General features: G+C 39.4%; 1 protein-coding gene across 1 annotated transcript in view; it reads right to left on the bottom strand.

The window, feature by feature from the left end:
• Nucleotides 1-24,159, bottom strand: part of LOC127012710 (vasoactive intestinal polypeptide receptor 1-like) — a 29,344-nt gene extending 5,185 nt beyond the window's left edge. Inside the window, exons 1-11 of the mRNA XM_050890944.1 lie at nucleotides 24,024-24,159; nucleotides 23,748-23,818; nucleotides 14,985-15,084; nucleotides 11,163-11,270; nucleotides 10,301-10,410; nucleotides 7,339-7,436; nucleotides 5,677-5,809; nucleotides 5,094-5,247; nucleotides 3,085-3,145; nucleotides 1,110-1,179; nucleotides 163-254 (exon numbers count right to left, since the gene is read on the bottom strand). Of these exons, the coding sequence (XP_050746901.1) occupies nucleotides 163-254; nucleotides 1,110-1,179; nucleotides 3,085-3,145; nucleotides 5,094-5,247; nucleotides 5,677-5,809; nucleotides 7,339-7,436; nucleotides 10,301-10,410; nucleotides 11,163-11,270; nucleotides 14,985-15,084; nucleotides 23,748-23,818; nucleotides 24,024-24,159 (1,133 nt within the window). The remainder of the gene's footprint in view (nucleotides 1-162; nucleotides 255-1,109; nucleotides 1,180-3,084; nucleotides 3,146-5,093; nucleotides 5,248-5,676; nucleotides 5,810-7,338; nucleotides 7,437-10,300; nucleotides 10,411-11,162; nucleotides 11,271-14,984; nucleotides 15,085-23,747; nucleotides 23,819-24,023) is intronic.
• Nucleotides 24,160-25,359: the final 1,200 nt, after the last annotated feature.

Consider the following 25,359-nt stretch of genomic DNA (forward strand, 5'->3'; position numbering starts at 1 on the left):
AATAAAAAGAGAGATTTGGGATGAAAAGGAGTTTACATTGTTATTTCTTCTGAAGATTTCTCTTTCTATTAGTAAGGAGCAGAACATTTTGTGCTCCTGCCCATAAAACATTTCTTATAGCAGCTAGAACAGGTCAATATCAAGAGACCCAGAAATACTTACACAAAGTGGCTTGAATGGCTCCCTCCTCCCTCTTGGGATTTCAATTTATGGACTAGAATTCTGATCACATTAATAAATATAATAAAGTTAATCTGAAAAGACAAGACAAAATCTGTAAACTTACTACAAATCAGGACATATCTTCCGTTGATACAAATTAACTAAAAATCCCCAGTCATAAGAATTGCACTGCTGTACACCAGTGCAGATCTGCTCTCAGATCAAATCAATAGCATTAGAAATAATATTCATTCTCCCACCAATATATAGTTATACATAAAGATATGCTGAAAGTTATGTTGAATTAATATAGACCTACATATTTAATATCATTTTATGTCTGATATTAACTCCTCGTACTTGTTGTCATCACCTAGCAGATCTTACATAGTCTAAATAGTCCTCCCTGTTCCCTTCATTGTTTATGACAGGGATTATAACAGATACAGACCTAAATGACGTACTGTTTCCTCCCTAAATTCAGATGGAATAAATGTGGGCATAAGGGAACTTTTTGTCTTAAGTTTACATCCTAAGAACTCATTTTAAAAATATAGTAGATAAAATGATCCATATGTATTTCTTGTATTAAACCAGCTTCATATTATCTAAGAATCTTGCCAGTATGGATTGCCTTTCTTCAGAAATGACTTACAGAGACACAGACACGACTGTGGTATGTGGAATGCAGGTATCAAGATGACTCCATTATGTACTAGCCTGACTCTAGAAAATATAGGATTTACCCTTTAGGTTGTGATTTAGGGTGTTTTGGGGGGGAAAAAACCACCACCAACAACAACTACAAAACCACGTGCTATACAATAATTTCCAGCTATTTGAAATTGAATATCATAGCATGTGCTTTTCTCTCAGCTTACTGAAAGGAGACACTAACTCAGCTTTCACATTTCAAAAGATTCTCAAGACAAACTGAAAAAACATACTAATACAGTTAGCAGAATAGGGCCTTTGATGATCCATAACACCACTCCATTTTCATCATCATCCCAACATCTGAAACAGCAAACAAAACCAGTCATGTTATCTGTCCGTGTGAGCTTTCCACAACACATGAAAGTATTTCTGTCACAGAACAGGAAAGTGATGGACACTAAGTTTTAAATCACTATTTAAAGGCCCCTGCCAGTACTGGTACCCTGATACCTCTCTAAAAGTTTCTGTGCAGCCCAATCGAAAGGAAGTTTATTCAGTAAGAGGCAAGAGTTGAAGAACCAAAGCAAAGTCAAGAAATACACATTTGTATTTTCAGGCTTCTTTCCTGCTTTCTGTTGAAAAAGCGACTGTTTTACAGAGTACAGATCAGAGACTAAAATACTGTGCATCCATGAATGTAATGACTTTGGGGTCATGAGGAAATAGGCAAGAAAAATCTAGAGCCCTAGTAAAGGTACCCTGAAGGGAGAGAGCAGAATGGGCTTTTAGTCCCTGTTTTGAGGCTGTTCATGTATTTAACATCAATAACAGTCCAGTTTAACTCCATCCAGTCAAATGCCATACATGCTAGGTTATATCATGCTCCCTCTTCCTGTATTTTCCCTTCCAGTTTTGTGACACAGGATATTTGGCTGCATAACGATGAAGCTTACAGGTGGTGGCTTATCCCAGCGTGTCTGAGTGGAAGGTATATCTTTGCAATGTGAGCAATGTGAGTTCAGACCAGCTGTGTCTGAAGAACTTGGGTTTCCCATTTACTAGGCTCTTAGGTAAAAGACGAGTGGTTCTGATACAATTTGTTTATGTATCTAATATTAGAAGAGCAACCAAATGAATGGAGGATCTGCAATGAGATTCATCTGACTCTATAGATGTCTTCATCAGATGTATTCAACTACATTTCCTTTGCAGTCAAAGGAGATCAATATAGCAGGACACAATTAATCTAACCTTAAAGTGGACATCTAAAATACATCAGAGAAGTAAACTGAGCAGGTAGGCACTTTGCTGGAAGAGCACCCAAAGTTCAGACACTTTTCAGCCCCCTCTTTAAGCCTGTCAGAGCTCTTGTTCCTGCTCTCCACCTTTCTCGGAACTCTCTCTGTAACCAGAGTATCTTGTGCCAGATTCTTCTGCTACAGAATCAGAGACAAATCCAGCAATTCTTTGGAAGAGCAGCAGTGGGAAAGGAGGAAAAATGAAATCTTCCTTGCACCTCTTGTGGCTACAAAAAGGAAGCACATGATGTGGACAGGTAGACCACTTCCACTTATGAAACATTACAGTGGAGAACTTCTTCTGTAGATGTTCTCCAGTAATATGAAGAAAGGAAAATAGGATGTGTGAAATGTGGTGGACCATAGAACTTACTGCTTCCACATCATTAATCTGTGTCCAGAGCCGGTAGGTGTAAAATAGTATCTTTTCCAACTGATCATCCATATGAAATGACCTGAAGTCCTTCAGGGCAGCTTTTAGTAAACAATCTGCTTTACACCTGGCTCTCATATTAAAAGATAAAAATAAAAAAAATTAAAATAAAAAAAGAATCAAAGAACTGAATGGAAATGAAAGAAGAAACTACTTATCAGGACATAATGTGTTTGTTTGGGAGGTACTTATTTGAAGAGATTAGGATTAGTAATTTATGGCTGATTTTATACAGAAACAGTGATTTTCTTAAAATATAATTATTGCAAGGACTGGGCATTAGGAAACTAAATGAAATTTCAGTACTTACTATGATATTTCCAGGTTTTATTACCCCATATATGCACATCAAAATCAGAAGACTTAAAACTATTTTCTCACTTACTTGCGTATGAAGTGTAAAGATTAGAGGCACAACTTTGAAACATTTTTTTTTGCTTTTCTGTTTTTTATACCTATTTTTTCCCCATCAGAAAATCAAAATACAATACAAAACAGGATGTCCTTGGCTTCCTTATCCAAGCTCTGACTTACCCGGTATTTTGTTGATGGATTCTTGTGAGGACCCAAGCAAATGTCACAGCAGTGGGAGCTCCTGAACAAATCAACACGGAACACAATGTAATTGTTTTGAATACTGTGTCCCATGGAAACTTTATTCCAAGAAGGTTCACAGTGCAGCAGATTGGATATATATTAAAGGTCAAACAATGGGTCAGACAATTTTAAATAACTTTATGAAGGAACTTAACTTGCAGTTCAGGGAAAGAAAAAAAAGACAAAAAAAGGCAGGAGAATGAAATCAAAACACAGGAGAATAGGGCATGCTGTGAAACTATGTTTTAAAAAATAACAGCTAAGAATTACTTGAAGGTTTGGATATGAATTATGAGCACTTGTGAAGCTGGAGGAATCATTATTTAGCTAGAGCTCTTTCATCTTGTGAACTGCGGCCAGCATACAACTCTTTGTACAGTAGCTGGGAGAGTTCACATTTTTTGTCCTGAGAAGCCTCTGCTAATCACTCCAAACCCATCAGTTGATGAGCATTCCATGAAAATTTACCTAAATCCAGGAATTGGTGATTTTTAGCCTCACTTTATTACTGCTTAGCCTTCTACATTTATGACTGAATAGTTATTTCCTTTTTTTTTTCCCCAAGCAGGCCAAACCAGCAACTGTTTTTGCTCTCCTGTGGAACTGAATTTCCAAAGCCTAAGTGACTTTCAAAGCTGCCACAAAAGGGACTCTAATCTGAAGCAGGTGACATTTTCACCTGCAAATCTATAGAAATATGGGTAATATCTTTCTAAGTATCATTTGAGATCTGTAGGAAAGGCCCAGAAGTTGTCCTTCCTAATTTTAGACTTTTGTTCAAGGCCTTTGAGCTGGGACCATATTCAGTTCAAGTTGTCTTTTTAATTAATGAAGAGAAATATTTACATCCATATCGCCTAAGATCTGAGTTGTCCCTGAGATGTCTCTCACTTTCCATTGACTACAGAAGGAGATGAGGATTACTACATTAATAATTGAGGTGTTTCCTTTGTTATCTCAAATTAGCTGTGATTAATCAAGGTCTAAGTGTCTAGTTTCAGGCAATCATAATTGAAATAGCTCCAAATCAACATCCCTTTTATAAAATTCAGACTTTTGAAATTTAATTACATAGAAAAAAAGTCTGAAAATCTGAAGATGAAGGATAAATTACTATTTACTTCAGGAGAATTTGGATTTCATTCTTAAGACAAAAATGTCAATGTAACCACTCAATTTGGGTGCCTCTATTTTAGAATAGCCAAGGTGAGGTACAAGAATATCTGAGAGTCACAACAAACAATTCTCTGCAGTGAAAGAAATTTTATGCATTACATGCACATATTCTGACAATCAGAGATAATTTTAATTGTTGTATAAACTCAAAAGATTCCCTAAAGCTAGAAGGTCTCTGAAAAAAAATAGAATTGTTTGATTCCTAGGCCTGAACTCACATGATTTAAGATTAATCTATCTAATTCTGCTTACTAAAAGCAAAATGTCAACTTAAAGTTAGTCACCCAAACTTCTTTAGTCAGTGGAGGAAGGCAACATGTTTCCAGGATGTTATCCAGCCACATTACTCGTCTTCTTAAGGACTGGATTAATCACCACTACAGCATGCATACCTCACTCTACTGACTGCAGGAGAAACCTGGAGAGATAGTTTAGATTAGATAGCTAACTTTTAAATTACTGTAGTTGCATGAAATTACTTCCAATCATAAAGATGAGTGCTGCAGTCTTTCAAGTAGGCATATCGTAGTGCTTCTAGTAATCCATCCTATCCTCCCCTTCAAAGTTTTGCACAATATGAATATCTAACAAGATAAGAAAAAAGACACTATAATGGTATGGTTTTGATGTAGTAGTACTGGATGAATGGGCAACTTTCATCAGAAAGGTGGCACCTTTGATAGGCACCTTTTATCTCAGAACAAATATTTTATCTAGTTCTGAAAGTAAATGGAAATACTAAATAAAGCAAAGAGGAAAAGAGTACTAACCCCAGCCAGTAAATATGAACCACCATACATACTGCTTGTCCGAAACAAAGGTCAGCAAAAGCAGTGTTTGCAGGTATATCCCTTCTATAAGAAGCCAGAAGAAATTGGCTAAAATACTGAACTGGAAGAATACCACAGCAGCCTTACAAGCAACCTGGAAGTCCAGAGGAAGAAAAAATTATTAGGTCTACTCTCCATTGTGCCTGGTTTCTTTACAAGTATGGGCAAAATTCAATGTTAACACAAAAGAATGAAGAAATTATTACAAGATTTCAGTAGGTTTAGGATTCCATAATTTCAATTGACTTTACTTCAGTTTTTTGAAAGGGAAACATTGGCCCTCTCTTATAGATGAAATTCTTTACTGATAGAGATTGTTACAGCTTCATTAAAGTCGACAGACCTGTACCTTATATATCAAAGCTGAATGTAGCACTTTGTCTTTGGGTTTGTGTAGTATTGTTTGTTTTAAGATTTCAGTTCTAGCAAACTAAAGAGAAATGGGATTAAGAAATCTCCATGTTCTCTTCAGGTAAAGAATTAAATGTTAAATCAAGGATAAGAGAGAGGGGAAGTTTAGTACCGTTGACATTAGGCAGTGGTCCATACTTTCATCTGCAAACAAAATAGCATCTTTGGTGAAAACGGCAATTGCTCTCAGGATAAAGGAGACAAACAGGTGCATATGGATGTAATTCCGTGTACAGTGGAATTTTCTGACATGGAAAGAGAAAATAAAAATTGTTCTTCAAGAGAAATTTCTCATGGTCTCATCAAAACTCAAACAGAACATGTGTGACTGCAGACACCTTCCAAAGCAAATAAATGGTCTGTCACTATTTGAGAGGGAGTTAGACATAAGGCAGCAGAGCAGTTATTATCTGTTTAAGCTAATAAAAGTGCTAGTATGATTATCCTTGAATCACCACATGTTTAAAGAGGATGCCAGAAGCAGAGAGTAACTCTGGGACTCTTGGGCTGTATTACAATAATGCCTTTTAATTATTCTAAATAACATTTTTTATTGAACAAGCTTGCAACAGGCTCCTCAGCCCCTTTCTGGCTAGAGCAGAAGAGACTATTGAATGGATGTCAGTCGCATGTTGTGGGATGGCTGCCAGAGAAGTAGCTGCCTTACCCTAGACTGCATTAGTCTTATGAGGAGTGGCTGAGGGAACTGGGGTTGTTTAGTCTGGAGAAAAGGAGGATCAGGGGAGACCTTATCACTCTCTACAACTACCTGAAAGGAGGTTGTAGCGAGGTGGGTGTAGGTCTCTTTTCCCAAGTAACAAGTGATAGAGAAGAGGAAATGGCCTCAATTGTCCAGGGGAGGTTTAGATTGGATATTAGGAAAAATTTCTTCACTGAAAGAGTTCCAAGCATTGGAGCAGGCTGCCCAGGGAAGTGGTTGAGTCACCATTCCTGGGGGTATTTAAAAGACATGTAGATGTGGCACCTGGGGACATGTTTCAGTGGTGGACTTGGCAGTGTTAGGTTAACGGTTGGACTTGATAATCTTCAAGGTCTTTTCCAACCTAAATGATTCTATGATTCTATTTCCCTAGATTGTCCTATCCACAGTTTTACCTTGAGCTGAAGGGATCTCCTTCAAGGTTTGGACATATCAGCCTCTTGGTCCTGGGTCCCTCTATAAGTCATATGACCTTTGAGACTGCCAATCCACTCCAGTTAGGAAGCTGTTTCTGTGCTCTGCACTCCTGTCTGCAGAGTAAGCCTAAGGCTTTGTCCAAGTGCATTGGAACCAATCAAAACCAGCATCCATTTCCTAATATCCAACATCATCAAACATGACATTTAAATTTCTTTAAATCTCTTTCTGTAGCTCCCAATTATGGAGGCAATGGTCTTTCACAGAGGGAATGGACAGTTTAGAATTACTGCTGGTTCAGGGGCATGAGACTCAGTTTCTGCAGAGTATGTGCTGCTATGTGCTGGAGGAATAGTTATTTATGTTAATAGTGATAACAGGTTGGAGTATTTCCACTGTATGGTGTCATTAAAGAGACTAAGACAGACTGCCCAGCCAGCTTTATTGTTTTAACATCTGAAGGGAAATGCTACAACATGAGTAGAGAAGGATCCATTGCCATCAACAGTGTTATGTCTGAGAAGGATTTGAAAATAATAATAAAAAAATCCCACAAAAGAAAAACACAGAGGGTTTGAGAGGAATTAGGATGAGGCTGTCTTAAGGCATCCTGAAAAACAGACCATTTTTTTTTACCTGAAGGCAGCAAAGACAATTAGAGCTGTAATGAGTGAAGTCACTGATGCTGCATAGCCAGCAGTGTAGACACGCCAAAATGCAGAATAATATGATTTCTATGAGAAAAAGAGAACACAGACCAATGCTGGTGGTTATGCAGCATGCATGCTGGTGTGCTTATTTCACTAAGATACGTTTTCCCTTACTAGTCGGTCCCATCACCTACGTGCTGCTTTGCATGCTTAAGGTCTGCTTCAGGTTTTTCCCTCCATTGCTAACACACGTTTTTTTCTTTTGAATCCTACTTAACCTTACACTTGAGACAGGTTTCACAGCCCACAGGCTCATCTGCAGTAGTGACTCCTTTGAGCATGTTCGACACGAAAATATTAACTTTGTTAAGTAACTACATTTTCTCCTATAGGTACATAAAGACTCTAGGGCACTGAAATCTGCTAATGGGTCATTTGTGAATCCGTCACTTTAGACCTGGCCAGATGCGATAAGTATTGGTTTTCATAAGCAGCTATAGCTAAAAAAGATATAAAACTTGCATTTTGCAGGTGAGGAAGCTGAAACACCGTGAAACAGTCGCATCGTATTGTGGAGGTAAGAAAGTTAAAGCCAAGAAAGTAACCTCACGGTCTTTAATTCTTTGGACAAAGAGTTCATTCAGTTGCCATATGCTGTAACACTGTAAATTTTTATAGTTCATTTGTTTGTTTTGCATTTAAAAATCCTATGTCCTAAGAAAAATGAAGCACGTTTACGTTGTTTTATCTATGCAAATTTTATTCTGATTCACTACAAGATCACCTAATTATTTAAAATCCCAAGAAACTAAATTCTCTGAATCCACGCAAATTTCCTCCTTGCAAATGCAATGGACATTTTGTTCTCTAATTGATCCAAACTCTGTTTATCCAAAAGGCAACAATTCTGGATTGAGACAACCGATTAGCAATTTTAAGTAGATCCATAAATAAATCATGCAGCCCTGACAACCTAGGAATCATCCTGGTGTTTCTCAAATAGTCCTAATCTTTTATACAGTATTTTCAAAACACAAGTGAAAATTAGAAAATAGGTTCTTTAATTGAACAATGAAATATTTCGATGCATTTTATCTGTTTTTGTAGGGTAGCTAAAAAACCAACACTATATACAGAAGACATCATAAGTCCTCACTGCAGATACAAAACACAAAACAAGTGGTTCTCTTAGAATATAAGTGGGATTCTTCTTACTTCCGTATGTTTACAATGCAGTACAGCTTACTGATCTTATCTTCCTTTTATAGACCTTGTGGGTTTGACTGGAATAACAAACTAAACACAGCCGCAGCACAGACATGAGCTCTGCCCTGAAATCTTCCATAATGTTAAAATGTAAATATAGTGCCTTGCTTGATTCCAGCCTAGGCCAGCTACAAACTGTGCCTGGCTTAGCACAAGCCAGGGACTGCTTGGAGAAAGCCACCCTGGAGAGTAAGAGAGTGTAGCTCTGTGGGTGAGAGCGATGCCATGGCAGATGGCCCCCGGGCCGGAGAACTGTGCTCCAGAATACTTGCCATCTTGTGAGTCTTAAATCCCTTCTGAACTGTTTGCATGGTTTCCAGCATCTTTCCAGAAGTTTTTTAAACATTTCTCTTTCTAGCTTCCCCACAGTGTAAAGAAGTACAAATATCCTTAGTTTACAGGTGGGGAACTGAGCTCCAGGTATCTATACTGCCTGTTACAGCTGTGCTTGAGTTTCTAAGTTCACGGAGCCAAATGTCTGAAGCCAATTTTGTCTACACTTCCTAAAGATTCAGATACCTGAACTAGTACTTCTGTGCTTGAGCTTGCATGCCTGGAGAACCAAATGGTTTACTCCAGATAACACCCAGAGTGTTAGTGATGACAACCCTCTTCACCTTTCTGTGTCTTGCTTTGGCCTGTGACAGATGACCTTTTTCCACTGATGAGTCATGACTGCACACTCACAACAAGCTATATGAGTTAGTCTTTTCTTTCATAGATTGGAGGGAGTCCATTGCTTCTATCAAAATACCACAATAGGAGGAGGAGGCAGTGATGTACCCCCATCTTGCATCTGGGCAAGATGTATGAGCCTTGTCCAATACAGACTGGAGATGAGGGGATGGAGACACCCCTGTTCTCTCTTGCTGGAACTGTCCCATTTAGCAAAGGTCAGAACTCAAAGGCAGAGGCAGCAAGCACGTCTCTGTTAATCAACAACCTTCAGCCACGAGACAAAGTTCATCACTGAAGCACTACCACCACCAATGAAGTGTGAGGCATTCCTATCCTGGGCCAAGTACGATGATGAGGAACATGGAAATTTAAATCATATGAAGATGTGGGTGAAAAAGAAATGCTGCTGGATCCTAACTGAGTACCAATGATGATCAGCAGATAGGAAAAATAGAGGTTCACTTCCTACTCCACTGAACACCTAAGATAAAGTGTGGAAATACTCAACGGCATCCAGAAGTTCCCTCCTACAGATGTGCATTGACCACCATGCTATAAAGTTATGGAATCTTTTTCTCTGACTGAAAGAACATCTGGAAAAAAATCAACAGGAGGCATCCAAAGGAATTTTCCCTGAAAATTCCCCCCAGACAGGTTAGTAGGGCTTCCTTGGGAGACGGGTGCATGATGAGGATTCAAATCACCTCTGTCAGAGAACCAAAGTCTTTGTTAGGCAGGGCAAATGAACTAATCATGAGTCTACTCATTAACACCAAGAGGAGACAACTGAATGGAGAGGAAAGTGCTACCTGCTATTCCCTTGCTTTATAGTAAGCCTAATTTGTTAAATAGGCTCTAAATATATAAAAGATTTGAGCTTAGCACTGAAGATGCTTAATTACTGGATTCTGACGGGGCTCAGATGTGTGAGAGCATCCAGCTACTCAGCACACTCAGAAGAGGTTGCTCTGGAGATGTCCACAAGCAGGAAATAAAAAACTCACCTGATCCTCAGGCCCTTTACTGGAACCTTCATCAAATCCACAGGCAATGGTGTATGGTGGGAATGGTTCTGACCAATATGCCTCCTGTGTACAGTTTCTCTGAAGGAAGCCTTTAATGGTAAAATATATCAGAGAATGAATTATAGGTGGGGGTGTTCTTTAAGTTTTGACGAGAAACAACAAATTTTTATTCCTACTTTGATTCTTAAGTTAAGCACTTACAGGTCTAGTCATGTTCAGTAAAATTAACTATAGAGTTATAATATTCTATATATCTATCATTTGAAAAGTTGAGACAGATGTTCCCATTCATTTCAAGATGCAGTGAACTCCTACATTTCATATAGGAAATTCATTCTGCAAATTCAATCCTTACACAGAGGAAATCAAATTATGCTGTCTATCCTGCATTTACAACACAATTTGTGCTTGTGGACAAAGCCCTGAGCCACCTGATCTAGCTTCAAAGTTAGATACAATTTTTGAACTTGATCCTGCTCTGACTGGAGGATTGGACTAGATGACCTCCAGAGGTCCTTTCTAACATTAATTATTCTATGACTTTATAAATCAGTGATTCTAGGACATAGTTATATTCCTTTATAACCTCCGCAACATAGTGCAATTACCCATAATTTTTAGACCACCAAAGAGACTAGACAATTCAGTACAGCATAACACAAAACAAAAGAGTGCCAAATATTGACCGTAAGCCAAGATGTGTATCTGGATAATTACTGTATGTAGACTGACATAAGATAGCATTGTGAATCAGGAAAATATGCAAGTTACTGAACATTTAACTATTAGAATTTATTTTAAAAAATATGTAGGGATAAAAAGAATAGGAAAAAAGTCTTGCCATGGATATTGGTGATTTCTTCAAAAAATCTTGGACAGGGAACTTTAACCACTTCCCCAAAAGTGGCTCTGGGCCAGCAGGTTAGACCATCCCAATCTCTGGAGCATCCTGAAAAAAAAAGTGCCTCTAAATAAAGAAACACACACAGAACATCACACAGTTGATCTTCCATAATAAGATTGTCTGTGGCTTTCCCACTAATTCACATGCAAGAAGAGCCACAACAGGACATGCAGCTCTGCAAATGAAGGATTGTATTGTTTTCCTCTTCTCCCTGAATGCCTTGTTGCTCACATATGCACTTGGCATTCCAGCTCGACCTTCCCCCACCTTATCTCATGAAGAATGTACCTGAAATTCAAGCAAACACAATGTGAAAGTCAAATCAACTGGAGCTCTTTCTATTTTCAAAACAAAAGTCACCAAAATCAAAATATTGAATAATTATTGGCACTTGAGATTTCTCATTACTGGTTTCAGAGTCTAACTGAAAAACATCAGACTTGAAAACCAGCCTTAGTCCCTTGATGCAATGCTTAAAGTCTACCATTTTCGCCTGACTTAAAGGAAATAAGGGCTGAAGTCCTGGTCTTAGGCAATCAATGGCATTTTTACAACGGACTTCAACAGGGATTAGATTCATCCCAAACTAGAAGAACATCTCCCAACGTCATATAAAATAATCATCATCAGGAGTAGGTCTGACTGGTTGGCATTCACGAGGTTCCCTAAACCAGAGATTGCTAGCTGATGACACAGGGCATGCTACTAGCTATGAGTCTGATAAAAAGGGTTTTCAGAAGTTATTGTTAATCACAGCTTCATCATGGATGCATCAAATTGAGACTCAAGCTGTGGTCGCACAATGTCTGTTGGCAAGTAAGTGTGGGTGCAGCACAGAAAGATTATCAGCCTGTACAGGTGCCTGAACCAATAAAAAAACGACTGCGCTGTAACCGAAACTAATCTCTAGGTAGTCATAAGGTGGATGTAAAGCAGTGCGTGAGTTTCATTTGGGAGGTGTCACTTTCTTTCACTGATTCTTTTCTGGTTCCTCTGTGACTGATGACGAAGCAAATCTAAAACTGTCAAGAACTGAAATGTGGAAGCAATATTACTTGCCTGTAGCTGAGCAAAGTTACTCTCCGGCTTCCGAAAGGATAGTCCTGAGAATCTCCCACAGCATTATCCTCACGTCACCCTTGGGAGGATGAAATTCCTGGTATCCCCAGTTTGCCAGATGGGAAAATAGAAGCCCTGATTCATTATCTCTAATTTTAATTGTCTAAAATGTGTTAGCTCATCTTAGCTATGTTCCCTCTGTAATCAGTAGAAAGAGACAGGGACTTCCAGCACATGATTCATCCCATATAGTGGCTGCTTCTTTCTGAGGACAGGATGAATCACTCGCTGCAAATACCTAGGTCTCTCTGATGATTATAGCCTAAACTAGGCTGCTAATTTTCAAATTAATAAAGTCAGGTAATGTGGATCCCACTTAGACATGCAGTGGCCCACACACTTAGGGATTCAAAGGGTCCCTCTTAGAGGGACTATAGTACATTTGAGGAGCTGGGTCTAAAAGTCTATCGTATTTGGCACTGTGGGGTTAAAAACAAGAATCAGGTGACCTTATGTAGGAGTGGAACCTGTATGTTTTAAGTCTTAGATCTGGCTTCATTTCCAGTGACTTCTACAGTTTATATCAAAGAAACCCCTGAGTGCAGAGGCAGAAAGAGCATTTTACACGCCGAGGTTTTCAAGAGACTAGTGATTGTCCAAGTCACCTGAGACTCCATAAAGATGACTGCAGTAGGAATTGTATCAAGTAATGTTGACATCATTGATATTTAAGTCTTTTTCAGTAACCCAAGACTCTTTTTTTTTTTTTAGACAATGGAGAAAAATAAGCAGTTTTAGAGCTTGATTCAATTGACCTATTTTACATATCTACTTCAAGATGAGAGGAATTGCACCCTGGACTCTACTGATGACACTCATTAGACACTGCTCTGTACAAACAGAATAATGTGGAACTACTTTAGATTAAAAAGTCTGCAACATAGACTAATTCCAGCACAGATTCTCTGTGACTACTGAGAAGTAATTCTGTACAAATTGTAATCCTTCAGTTTGTCTCGTTCAGTTCCTGAAAACTGAAATGCAAGCTAGAGACTTTTACCAATCTTAGTCTAGTTTTAAAATACCCCAGATAAAATATTGGGGATGAATTGTTTTTCCAGATCTAATGTTTTTCATTTTAAAATATATTGAGAAAGGTTGTAAATACCAGAACAGATTTTCATTAAAGTCTTTCCATCTCTAGAGAATAAAAGGTGGAAAGTAGAGCTTTGAGAATATTAGAGTTGACAAGGTTGAAGATTTTTAAATAGTTTAACAGAACTTTAGGGGATTTTTATTTCTTTGAGTAGCCTTTGCTACAAAGAGGATTCCAAATTCATGAAATTGTTTTTCTGGTAAAGAGAAAAATACTTGGGATGTCATACTGTAATGCATGTAATAAATCACTATGGAAAAAAACTGATTTTTGCCAGAACTTTTTTGGGTGGGTTACTGGGTGTTCCAAGTGCAAAATGTATCCAGGAGGTATTCTGGACTTGAGGGGGGGTGGGGGGCAGGAAATACCACTAAAATAGAATAGGTAAGTACAAGAAGAATATCAGACATTAGAGTGATTGGAAAGACTTCAGAAAAATAAATAAGAAGATAAAGGGAATATCCTGGGGGTTAGTCTCTAAATTTCGAGAGGCTGCTAAAAGTAGACTTCCAGGTGGTCGCAATACTTCTATTCACACCGAGTGCATGAGGCATCTTTGTCTCATAACTCCTCTGTAGAAAATGAACATCTGATAATTCATATAACCGAAAAATCTCACTGAGGTGGATTCATACATTTCTAAGCAAAGTTGGCCAGAAAAAATATGACTGAACTTTTGAAAGAGTTTCAACATTTTGAAATTTCACTTTGAATCAATTCAAAACGTGTCTCCACAATGCCAAAACCCCAGCAAAAAGAACCTCCTACACAGCATTTTAAAAATATTTTACTGAACATAAAAATATTCAGGCTCTCTGAAATGTTCATTTTAATTTACAAAATTTATATTTGAGCATGTAATAGATTTCAAAACACCACCACAATAAATCTTTTCAAACAAACAAAGAAACAAAGAACCTCTAAAAATGTAGAAATAAATATTTTTAAGAAGTTTGGATTATTTTTTCTTTCGTTTTTTCACAAAGAACATTTTCACCAGATTGGAATGATTCCCAACATGATATAATTTCAGCATGCTTTGCAGTGTCTTCTGTGGAAGCTTCTTTGGAGTTTTGGATATAAGTAAAGAACACACCAAATACTTTAGGAATGTAAGACATTCCAAGTAGGGTTTTCCTGCACTAACTAAGCATCTAAACTTCTCAGGGTCTGAACTAACCACCTTAATCTCATTCTGCAGTTAGTAAAGAGAAATACTACTCCAGAGAATGATTCATCTCATTCTAAAGTAAGCATCTAAACCAAAGGCAATGAAACATGTTCTAGGGACACCCATCTTCCTCCATTTACTTTAAGGGGATCTAAGAAGACAAGTCCTGACTTAGACATTGAGCTTTTAAAGATGTCTAAAATGAGATGAGGTAAAGTCCCGGCCTATAGAAGAAGCACTTCAAACTGTTAAAAAAACAAGTAAAATAGGAATCAAATCTTGACTCAGGAGAACAAATGGTATCTTGACATTGTGCCCCTGAAATGATATACAAGCGATATTCATATCAGAGCTTGACAATCAGGACCATTACCTTTAAGATCAGGTGAAACAGATTCATTCTTTTCTAAGCAGAGAGCCTCCTCTTTGACCACCTGCTGGAATATCTTGCATTCTGGATGAATTCCAGCAACCTCGGTGAGAGAAAGACAAAACAAACCAAGAAGTTCTGTGATTATCGGAAAGAGAAGAGCCAGGTTTCTTTCCAATTTGTTCCTCATGGCTGATACTTTGAGGTCTAAGAATGTGAAAACTCCAGCTGAAGATTTTTCTGCAAATAGGACATGTAAACAGCAGAAGGAGGCTGTGTTCTTGTACATTTATCAATTTGTACACGTGTCTGGATATGCATACTTGTATGGATTCTTCAGTGTATCATAACAGTCAAGCTCATGTAGCACCTCTTCTCCAATTTGAATATTTATACCACCTCTCCTTTACACCTGTTTTTCACAAAACTTAAATGGATTTCACAGTCTTTGGATCTCCACCTCTTTGTCAGCTGGTCAAAACTGGATGAATCCATCAGCTATGGGAATATTCACACTGAATCACCTTTTATTTTGGGTGTTCAGAACTACCTATTGGCAAAATATTCCTGTTTTGATTCTTGGGGAGCTTCCAAGATGGATGTCTCACTCCCAGGAATGGTTAGTGCTGTTGGGGATGCTATAAGGTATCTCAGCCCTCTTGTGTAGATTCTGCATTAATTTTGCCAGCCCCATGTAGAAGTCTCAAATGCATTATTTGATGTCTCACATATTTCCACACCCCCTTGTTTAGGTAACTGAATTAAACCCAGAGTCAATAGAGTCAATAGAGTCTAGAAAGCAACTGAACTGTATTCAGACAACTGAATACTGCACCAAAGCCTCCTTTGGGATATTGGGATCTTCAAGACATAGGGAGTCTTACATGGAATAGAGCAGAGGGTTTGCTCCTTTGCAAGCTATGCTATTCAAGGCAAAGCCAGGGGCTCAGGGGGTAGTGATTTTAATGAAAATGATGGATTGAAGGATTTCTGAGACATTTCTGAGGAAGACTGTAGGCCATTCTAAACCTCTAATGACTTTGCAAACACAGTACAGATGAAAACATCACTGCTATATTGCCTTTTCAGTCTCAGCAAGTGGATTTATTGGCCTTCAGAATGTTTTCAGTGAGCAGTGCAACCAGGACTTCTTCTAGCCTCCATAGAAACTTTACTGGAAATCATGTAGACTATTACATCTTAGCAATAATATCTGCCTAGGGGAAAAAAAATAGAACACAACTTTATCTTTAAAAACCTTCAAAAATTCTGCCTGCACTTGTGTTTTAAAGTAGCATAGACAGACTGCTTTTAATTATGAGGCCTAGAGATGGTTCATACATCTTAATATTAGAACAGAAAGAGGATTAAGGGCACTGTTTGAAAAGAAAATTAAGACGTGGCTTTTTTCATACATTATATTCCTCCAGTGGGTAATTCAAAATACATTTTATAAATCAGCATGAGTGATTCTTAAAATAGTACTTGTTACTGTTCAACTATAGTAACACAATTCTGAAATGAGATTTTTCAGATATTAATAGGATCCCTGCTCGTTGCTTTATATTTTAACATACATTTCACTTTGCATTCGGCCTATCTAAGAAATGAATGATTTGACTAATAGTAACAAAATGATTGCTACATAAATCTCTCACTATTTCACTTTATAAAGATGGATCCAGCTGAACAGGAAAGAAATAATTTCTCTACTTTCTGGAATTTCTGGACTCTGTTACTGCTGAGAAACTTTGTATTTGGAATATTCTTAGGCTTGACGTTTAAAAGTCATGACAACTTGACATGATGCTATACAACTTACCATCTATACGGAGTCCTCTGGTAAAAGGCTGGAAAGCAACAGCCAGTCATAACCCAAAATGAAATCAAAACCATGAAAGGAGATTTGAAATACCTTTGAGAAACAAGCACGTGGGAGAGATGGGTTAACTCCCACCTCATGCCAGAGGTGCTGAGAATGGTGGAAACAAACACATAATTAGTTATGAAAAGTTTCAGAGGAGGAAGGGTTATCTCTCTCCAAAAGTCAGCTTAAGCAACACATGCAGCTGATGCAGGTGGAACACAAATGAGGGACTAAGCAGCTGAGCTCTCCCATATGGTACGTGAAACATTGAATAAGTGTGCCAGACTGCCTGCTGCATCTCCTCTTTTCTCTCCTTCGGTAAATGTACCCCTGCTGAACCAGACCCTCAGTCACCGTAATTCAGCAGAGTTGTACTGAAATCAGTGCAGCACTATTCATTTACAGCGGCTGGGGAACCCATACCCTACCTGTAGGGAAGTTGTACTGCATTGGTTTTACACACGACAGAGGAATTTCTATGACAGATCAGTTCCCTAGTCCATTTAGTCCAGACTCCTGCCTCTGAAAGCAGTGATGAATCACCAGAAAACATGATTTTACGATCTCCTCTAGAAATCCTGACCAACTGCCGGTGATACTCACCAATGGCAAGACTGTAGTCAATCCCACTATCGCCAATAGGTAAGCAACTAATCAGCATGCTCACATTTTGTTTGCTTCTGGGTTACTGGATTTGGGGTGGGGGTGGCTATAGCCACCAGAGCCCAGAGTTTTTGTTATAGGCCAGTGCATAGGTTAAATATTACTGACACTTCAGTGTTTGAAAACCAACATCAAGCACAATTGCAGATGTAACCTACAGACTATCCCATAAGAAGCAAAAATGAGGCTGGTGGTGTTAACTTGCAATCATGTAGCCTTACTGGAAGTAATCCCACTGTTACAAAAAAAAGAAAAAAAAAGAAAAAATGACATGTATACAAGAAATTGAGAACAGTGATGATGCTTCAATTTGTTGGTTTTCCTCAGGCTTTAGGAAAAAGAAAGACATTAAACCATTTTACAGTTAAAGAAAAGCCTTCTGGGCAGAACATTACTTGTGATTTGTTGGCTATGGCTTACTTATTTTTTGTTATTAATCTCACAATGCCTTGAGACAAAAGTGCATGTTGTTGCTCTAATCTGCCTACAGTGGTTAGGTGATGGGGCTTTCTAGAAAACAGGGGGTCTGCATTTGTTGCAGGGACATAGTATCGCAATGTGGGAAGCATCTGCTGTAACAACTGAGCTCTTGTAGGAAAAGAATAGCTCCTGTTCACCTTAGAAAAGGATAATTTAGGAACCAAAACAAAGCAGAGATTTCTGAGGCAGGGATGTCCAATCTGGCAGAGTCTTCTCTGCCACAGTAATAAGTATAAGAGGCTCATTTAAAAATGCTGCTTCTTAGATCAACATTTCCTAGTAGCTAGGCAGTAACCTGGCATGAACCTTACTGAAAATCACAGTAAGATGCCTTCACCCCAAGGCTTATACAGAAAACTTAGAGGTTTCATGCAGTGTCGTAGACAGTACTCAAGGAATGGAGTGTTGCATTGCTGAGCATCATAACACATAGATCTTTTTGCTGGCTTGAACGTTAGTGACCAGCCAAAATTCTAAGTCGTAACCACTGAAACAATCTTGGCTGGAACAAAGCAATCACATAGTGAACATTAAAAAGTTACCTATGGCAGGCCCGGGCGTGCTAAAAACTTGAGATAGTTTAGAGAGACAGATTTTGGGCTTGCGCTTACTTTTAGACTTCCTTTTCTTAACATCTGTAAGGTTATTACATTGAAACCTTAAGTGGTGTACTCACTGATAGTAAATATAACATTGTTTTGTATTTCCTCTGTTACATGATAGTTTATTTATTTGCCCAAATCTGAACAGAAAAATCAAGCTAATAGCACTTTGGGCTTTGATGTGCTCATGTTGGACAACATCAGACTTAGCAAGCACTGGGAAGAGAGTTTTTCTGGCAACTTCCTCACACCATACTTAGTGCAACCTAGTTAAAAGCAATCTTTCCTGAGACCCCATCCAAAGATGGTGCCCCCAGGCTGTTGCGGTGGTAGAAAAACTGGAATTTAGATGTCACATAAAAGACAGATCTTCACTCATTAAGAAGTCCATTAGCACACTTGGAGAAAAGTAGGGACATTTTCTATGCTCTCTGAAAACAAGGGAAGTGCTTCAAAGTTGGGCACCAAATATATTAGTCACTTTTGAAAAAGCAATTCAATGGGATCAAAGAGCCAGAAGTAAATTGGTAACAGTTAGTCTTTTTGAAAATTAGTCAAAAATTGAAGAAGTGGCTGAATTAATTGGCAGGATGGGAAGGTTTCAAGAACTTGAAGGGTCTTTCCAGTGATCTGGTTTAGTTTCCAATGCCATGCAATCCTAAAACCTCACGACTAGGTTTTGCGTCAAGTGCATAAATCATTTACTAAGAATATTCATCACTGTTCTTTTTGCCTCTGTCTCTACAGCTTTCATTCGTGTCTCAGATCTTATCTCAGATCTGCTCTGAAATCATCTCTGTACTCCCTGTTCTCTCTGTCTGCTTCCCCTGTTCGGTTTTTCTGATATGACTCTGATGCCTGAATATTTTAGCTCTCCCTTATACAAAACCAGAGTTGTCTGCCATTCACATCACACACTGACTCCCAGCTTGGAGGATTAAAACTCACCTGGTATTTTAGGATACAGAAAGGCACAGCAAAGACATGCAAAAATGCCTGCATCCTCTGCCCATTTTTAACTGTGGAATGAAGTGTTCAGTCAGTCCCAAAAGTTGGCCAGTGATGCCAAAGACACAGTGCAGAGAACCAGGATATGCTCTGAAATGCACACATTTTTTTCAACTGAAAGTTTGATGAACAGGGAAGGCTTATAGGATGGAAGGAAGCTCATGACAAATGTTGAACACAGGTTGAATAACTGAAGAAGACAAAGAAAACCTCAGCCTTTTTCATAAACTTCTCAGTCTGTTGAATATATCTTATCAAAATCTTCCGTAAGGCCTGTCTCCTTCTATCTGTGTAACTCCTTTTTCAAAAAGCCAAGTGCTAATTAGAAAGCTTTGAGACTGGGAAGCACAGGTCACTGAAGTCAGGGCCAATTTTCACATGTGCTTTGAAGGGAGCTGGGACCAACCTCAAGCTCCATAAGTTCTTGTCCATTTCAGTACAGCTACATTCACAATCACCGCAGTAAGGATCTTCCTATCCACTGTGCCCTGTAAGTAATTCTGGGATATTTATAATGTAAAAGATCTGTAGTATTATGTTCTATCATAAAACTACAAGAAACTATAAAAAATAACCAAAGATTTCTTATGCAGCAAAAATGTCCACCACTCAAATGCGCTTGTAAAAATAGATGAGCATCTACCATACCCAAGCCATGTCTACCACTCTTGATTTTGACTGACTGTAAAGCATGAGGTTACCACAGCAGTGACATGACTGCGGTCACCAGCAATGTATTTAGTTATCATAGAAAGTCCTGCCCTCAACTTGCAAGCTCTGACATAGTCTTGATCCCAGAAGCTTTCAACCTCAAAGGTAAAGACCTATTTCCAATCTTTCTCTTCAGCCAGTTAAACAGATTATTTCAGGAGTCCTTTTGGCTGAAAATGACTACCTAGAGGACATTTTCAGTGTTTGTTTTCTCTTTCTAACTCGATTACCTATGGAACTAGAGAAGCTGAGACACTGATTGCCTCACAGTCATTTAGAGGAATATCTTTTCAAGATTGTTTTTAAGACATTGGAGTAATGCTTGAATGCTCCTCTGTGTATTGGATTGTATTTATCTGACTATATTTAACTGCACAGCCTTATACAGAACAGTACTTGCTATACATACATATCCATGTATATCACTATATGTATTTACTCATAGGTATTCTGTATGTGACAATACAGCCATACTAATTTATTTTGTGTATAAACCCTATGCAATTAGTATTACCTTGAGAAAAATGAAAATGAATTTATTAGTTCTATGCTAAATGTGGTAGATTATTTAATTATCACTAACACTTAAAGTATAACAAAACACTAATAACTGAGGATCCTCGTTTTCTGCTATTGCAAGTATTCCTCCAAATTAAAGAGAAATTTCTCCCTTTCTGCGTGTGTAGTATGTTTGTCGAAAGGTGGGCTTCACGTCACCTAATCCCAAAGAACTGAAACCTAGATGTCAAAGTCCATCAGCAAGTTCACTCAACTGAAGCCATAGCCATTGTTCTTGGAGTGTTTCCACCTCTTCCCAGTAATACTGAAGAAGGCTAAATGAGTCGCTTTAGACAAGTTTCCTAATTTTAGATAGATAATTTTAGGTGATTAATCTAAACTCCCCCATCAAGCCTCCCTTAATGATCAATGAAGGCAGACAAGCAGTTCCAGGGAAGGATTCCTCCTACCTCTCTCAGACACCTATTTGAGGACAGAGTGACTCACTCTACAGGAGCCTGTCTCCCTCCATTAACTCCCTCCAGGCTAATGAAACGCCTAAACAGACTGAGTCTTCCACACCTCCAGTTCCCTATGGAGGAGAATTTAAGGTCTGCAAGGACCGGATCCCTAGAAGAAGCATGTGTGTCCCTCCAACACAAATTAGCCGATAGTAGCTAGATCAGAAATTTAGGCACCCAGCTCTGTTTTATTGGGAGCTCAGCATCTTGCCATGAATTTGGATCCATATGCCTATTACCACAAGAAACGCTTTGTTAAAGCAAATGTATAGCTCAATGATCAGCCATCTATGTTTCCATTCTCACCTCCATTCGTTAGATCAGACTGAACCCCTTCCCTCGAAATGTGAAAGGCTATTACATGTTTGAAGAAGAAAGCAGTTTAGCTCAGCAGGAAGGACAGTGAATGCAGAGTCTTTTCTGCTCCCCATCCTCTGTTTCCTGAGACTCTGAACTCTTTAAGCCAGGAAAAGTCATTTTTATGCATTTCAGCACCCACTTCTCTCTGTTCCTTGTCACTTACAAGCAAATGGTAATTTTTAATGTCAGGGACTCTATTCTGCAAGGCACAAAGTATATCCTGCAACATACAGCTCCCTGTGGAGTTGGTAGAGGTAAAAGTACCCAGTTTCACAGAGGAAGTTTTCAGGATTAGCCTTCTGGTTTATTTTCATATCTGAATAAAGAATTATTTGCAGAATCCACACTAGAATTATTTCTCTGCTCTGATATGATCCTTTGAAATATGAAAGGACTATTTACTCAATACATCCTATGTGTCTCTGGCCTTCCCTGACTGTCTAACTTAGGGTGCATAGTTTCCCACGAGACCTAGTTTGAGACACGAAACTCACTGATATTTAGAGCACTGAGTCTTACCGGACATGTAGTAGGAGTTCATATACGAGCAATAGTTTGAGGCCAAAAGCTACGTAGAGCATGCAGTTTGTAGAATTTCTTTTATTATGGGCACAGTCTGCTGCAATATGCTAAAGCATTAAAATAATGTGTGGCAGCCCACAGATGTGCACGATACATCACTTCAGGTTAGCTCCACTCTGCTGACAGCTGCAAGAATAAGTTGTGCCCCTATTATGTGTAAAAAGGCTAGTCCAGATGCCAAAGTCACCTCTACCTGTAGCAGTGTAACAGGCTGACTAGTTTTCCCTGAAAGAAGGGTATTACACATGATAACAATTATATGTGACAAGGTTTACGTAACAAGGACCTATATCCTATCACTTGTACATAAAGCTGTGTAAATACAGAGGAAAAAACGGGTTCCAGAGGATGTGAGGTGCAGGTGTGAAAATTTACATCCCATCTTTCACCTTTTAAAACTGAAGGGTCAAGACCAGTCTGTAACCATCTAGGCTCTCGCTATTATCAGTGGAAGAAAACAGGCCCTAGAGGAACATTCACCCCGTCTGTCTTTCTCAGGAGAAGATGAAATTCCTCCCAGTAAGGTGACTGTCTCCCCCTGCACTACAGCGGGAGTCTGGATCCCAGCCTACACCAAACATTTAACTGTGAAATGGCTAAAGTTGGAATTAATGAGCCCCTGGGAATCACACCCATAGGAAGGTTTCCAAACACTTCCCTGACGCTGAAGATTGAGGGCAAAGAGGATATATGACTGTACTTGTACTTAAACTAGCTTTTGCTAACCAGCCCAGGCAATGCCAGCAGTAGTGACGGCTTAGGAGGATATACGTGCTTGAATTGTGTCTCCGTGCTCATACATCTCCCCTGATGTTTAACGTTACAATCTCACCTGCTGCCTCCAGTGCACAGCAGACATAAGACGGTTCATGCTCCTGCTTGGTGATATTATAAGCAGATGCCTTTGGCAGTAAAAACATCAGTGCCCTCTCAAAGAGGTAAATGTCCCAAATCCATCAGGAGGAACTATTCCTTTTTAGTTATCCTCCTTCTTCAGTGAAGTTGCCTTTCTCAGGACAACTGGGACAGCAAGCTGTCCCCGTCTGTCCCTCTTAAAGCCATGCTACAGCTATTCTGATTTAGCGATGCTTTTCTGTCCTTTGGAAACTGCAATTCTAATGAATGGAAATGAAAAGACATTTATTAATAGCATCTTAGGGCTGGAAAATTTTAAAGACAAGAGCTGGGTCAAGCCTCTAACTCAGGAACATTTTTCCTTTCCTCTCCTCCTACATCCCCATCCCCTTTTTTTTAACCCTTTCCTTATTTTTCTTTCTTTCTACCTGCTCCCTGTTATGAGAAAAGTTATCCTGCCTCTGCGGACATCCCCCCCCCTCCTCCTCCCCCGGGATGCTGCGGGGCAGCTGCAGAGCCATCCAGCTGTGGGTAACAGTGTCAGGAGCCAGATGTGCGGTGCCCCACCTCCCCCGCCCCTATCCCCCGAAACCCAGCGGGACCACCGCCGGGTACTCACCAGCGGGAGCAGCAGCCAGCACAAACTTCGCATCCTCCGCAGCAGCCGCCGGGTTTCCCCTCTCCCTCTGCCTGTTGTGAAGCTGCCAAAAGCCGAGGCTCAGCCCGCCCCCACCTGCCCAAGACCCGCCTTGGAAAGCCTTGCACCTCCCTTCCCGGACACCCGGGACCCTCCTGGGAGAGCCCGACATCTTCGCATCCCGAAGGACCAGGCTTGCAGCTGAGGGAAGGAGATTCTCTAGCATCCCCTTGGGATTTTGGAGCCACCTCTATGGACCTGTCCTCTGGTCGCCCACCTGCAAAACTGCGGGGAGCTGGAGAACCGACTGGTCTTTTATTTTGTATTTGGAAGCAGATGTTCTCTGTGCAGGAAGAGATACGGGATTCACCCCTCCTTCTGCTAATGGGACCATGCTTGTGGCCGGTGGCAGAAGATTTTCAAAGGGTCCGGGTTTTCAACGATCTGGGTCTGACAGGGTGGTATTCCCTGGGGACTCAGAGATGGAATTTCTGGGTTTTGGCATCCCCCTCCTCTCAGATGGAAAATTTTGAGCAGTGACAGAGAATTTCATCCACAACTTGCGTAAGGTCTTTTTGGCCCTTGTGTTACAAAGATGCCTCGAACATAGCTTTATTTCTTGGTGCAATAGGTAAAAGCTGAAGCTCTTCTTGCCTACGGCTTGGATTTTTTTGGGGGAAAAAAAAGGCAAAAAAATGATAGCAATTTTTTAAATGTCAGGGTTCATAGGACCTAGGCACCAGTTCTGGGTTTTGCCACAGTAAATATTGCACCAAGATATTTTCAGGGCCTGGGAGAGCAGGAATCGTGGACATGACAAAAGCATTTTTACTTGATAAGATTTACGTGCTATTTCATATCCTGTTTATCATTCGTTATTTCCCAATGGTGTTAAACACAAGAGTTCTGTATAGTCAGAGGAGATCCAGGGCACATCTAAGTTACCCCAAAATAGGCATCAAATGCCATTTGAGGAAATATATATTCTTGCAGCTTTCTTCATGAGTGTATAGCTCTCCTATAAGTCCTATATTATGCTTGCTAGCTCCACCAAGATATTTCAGACGTACAAGGACACCTTGAGTGGCATTCCTTACATATGTTTAAGAAACTGAGTCATGTCAGTGGTATCTGTTAATTTCTCTCTTTGCACCCTGATAGTCCTGACCAAATCACTCTGTTGTAATGGGAATCTAGACAACTTGTCCATGTGTGGACAGCTGTATTAAAATGTTGAAATGTGGGTCGTTTGTATCAGGATGTACCCCACCCTAGTCTTGCAAATCAAAGGAAATTGGGTCTAAAATCAAATAGTATCCCCAGGCTCATGCTAGAGAGACAGTCAGTTCTGCAACCTGTGCAGAATAAAGAGGGGGATGAAGGCATAGATTTGTGGGATAACATTTGTAGCCTAATTCTCATTTACCTCCTCTTTTCTATATGTTTGTCTTTCACTAGTGCATAATGGCATCTGATCACTTACCTGCACAGATAAGCTTCAAATGCTACTCCAAAAATCAAGTTTGTTATAAAATAAAGAGATTAAAACCTAAAAAAATCATTTGAAGTCTGATTTTGACTGTTTTTCCCCTAT

Source organism: Gymnogyps californianus, chromosome 2, assembly GCF_018139145.2.
Source record: "Gymnogyps californianus isolate 813 chromosome 2, ASM1813914v2, whole genome shotgun sequence".
NCBI lineage: Eukaryota > Metazoa > Chordata > Aves > Accipitriformes > Cathartidae > Gymnogyps > Gymnogyps californianus.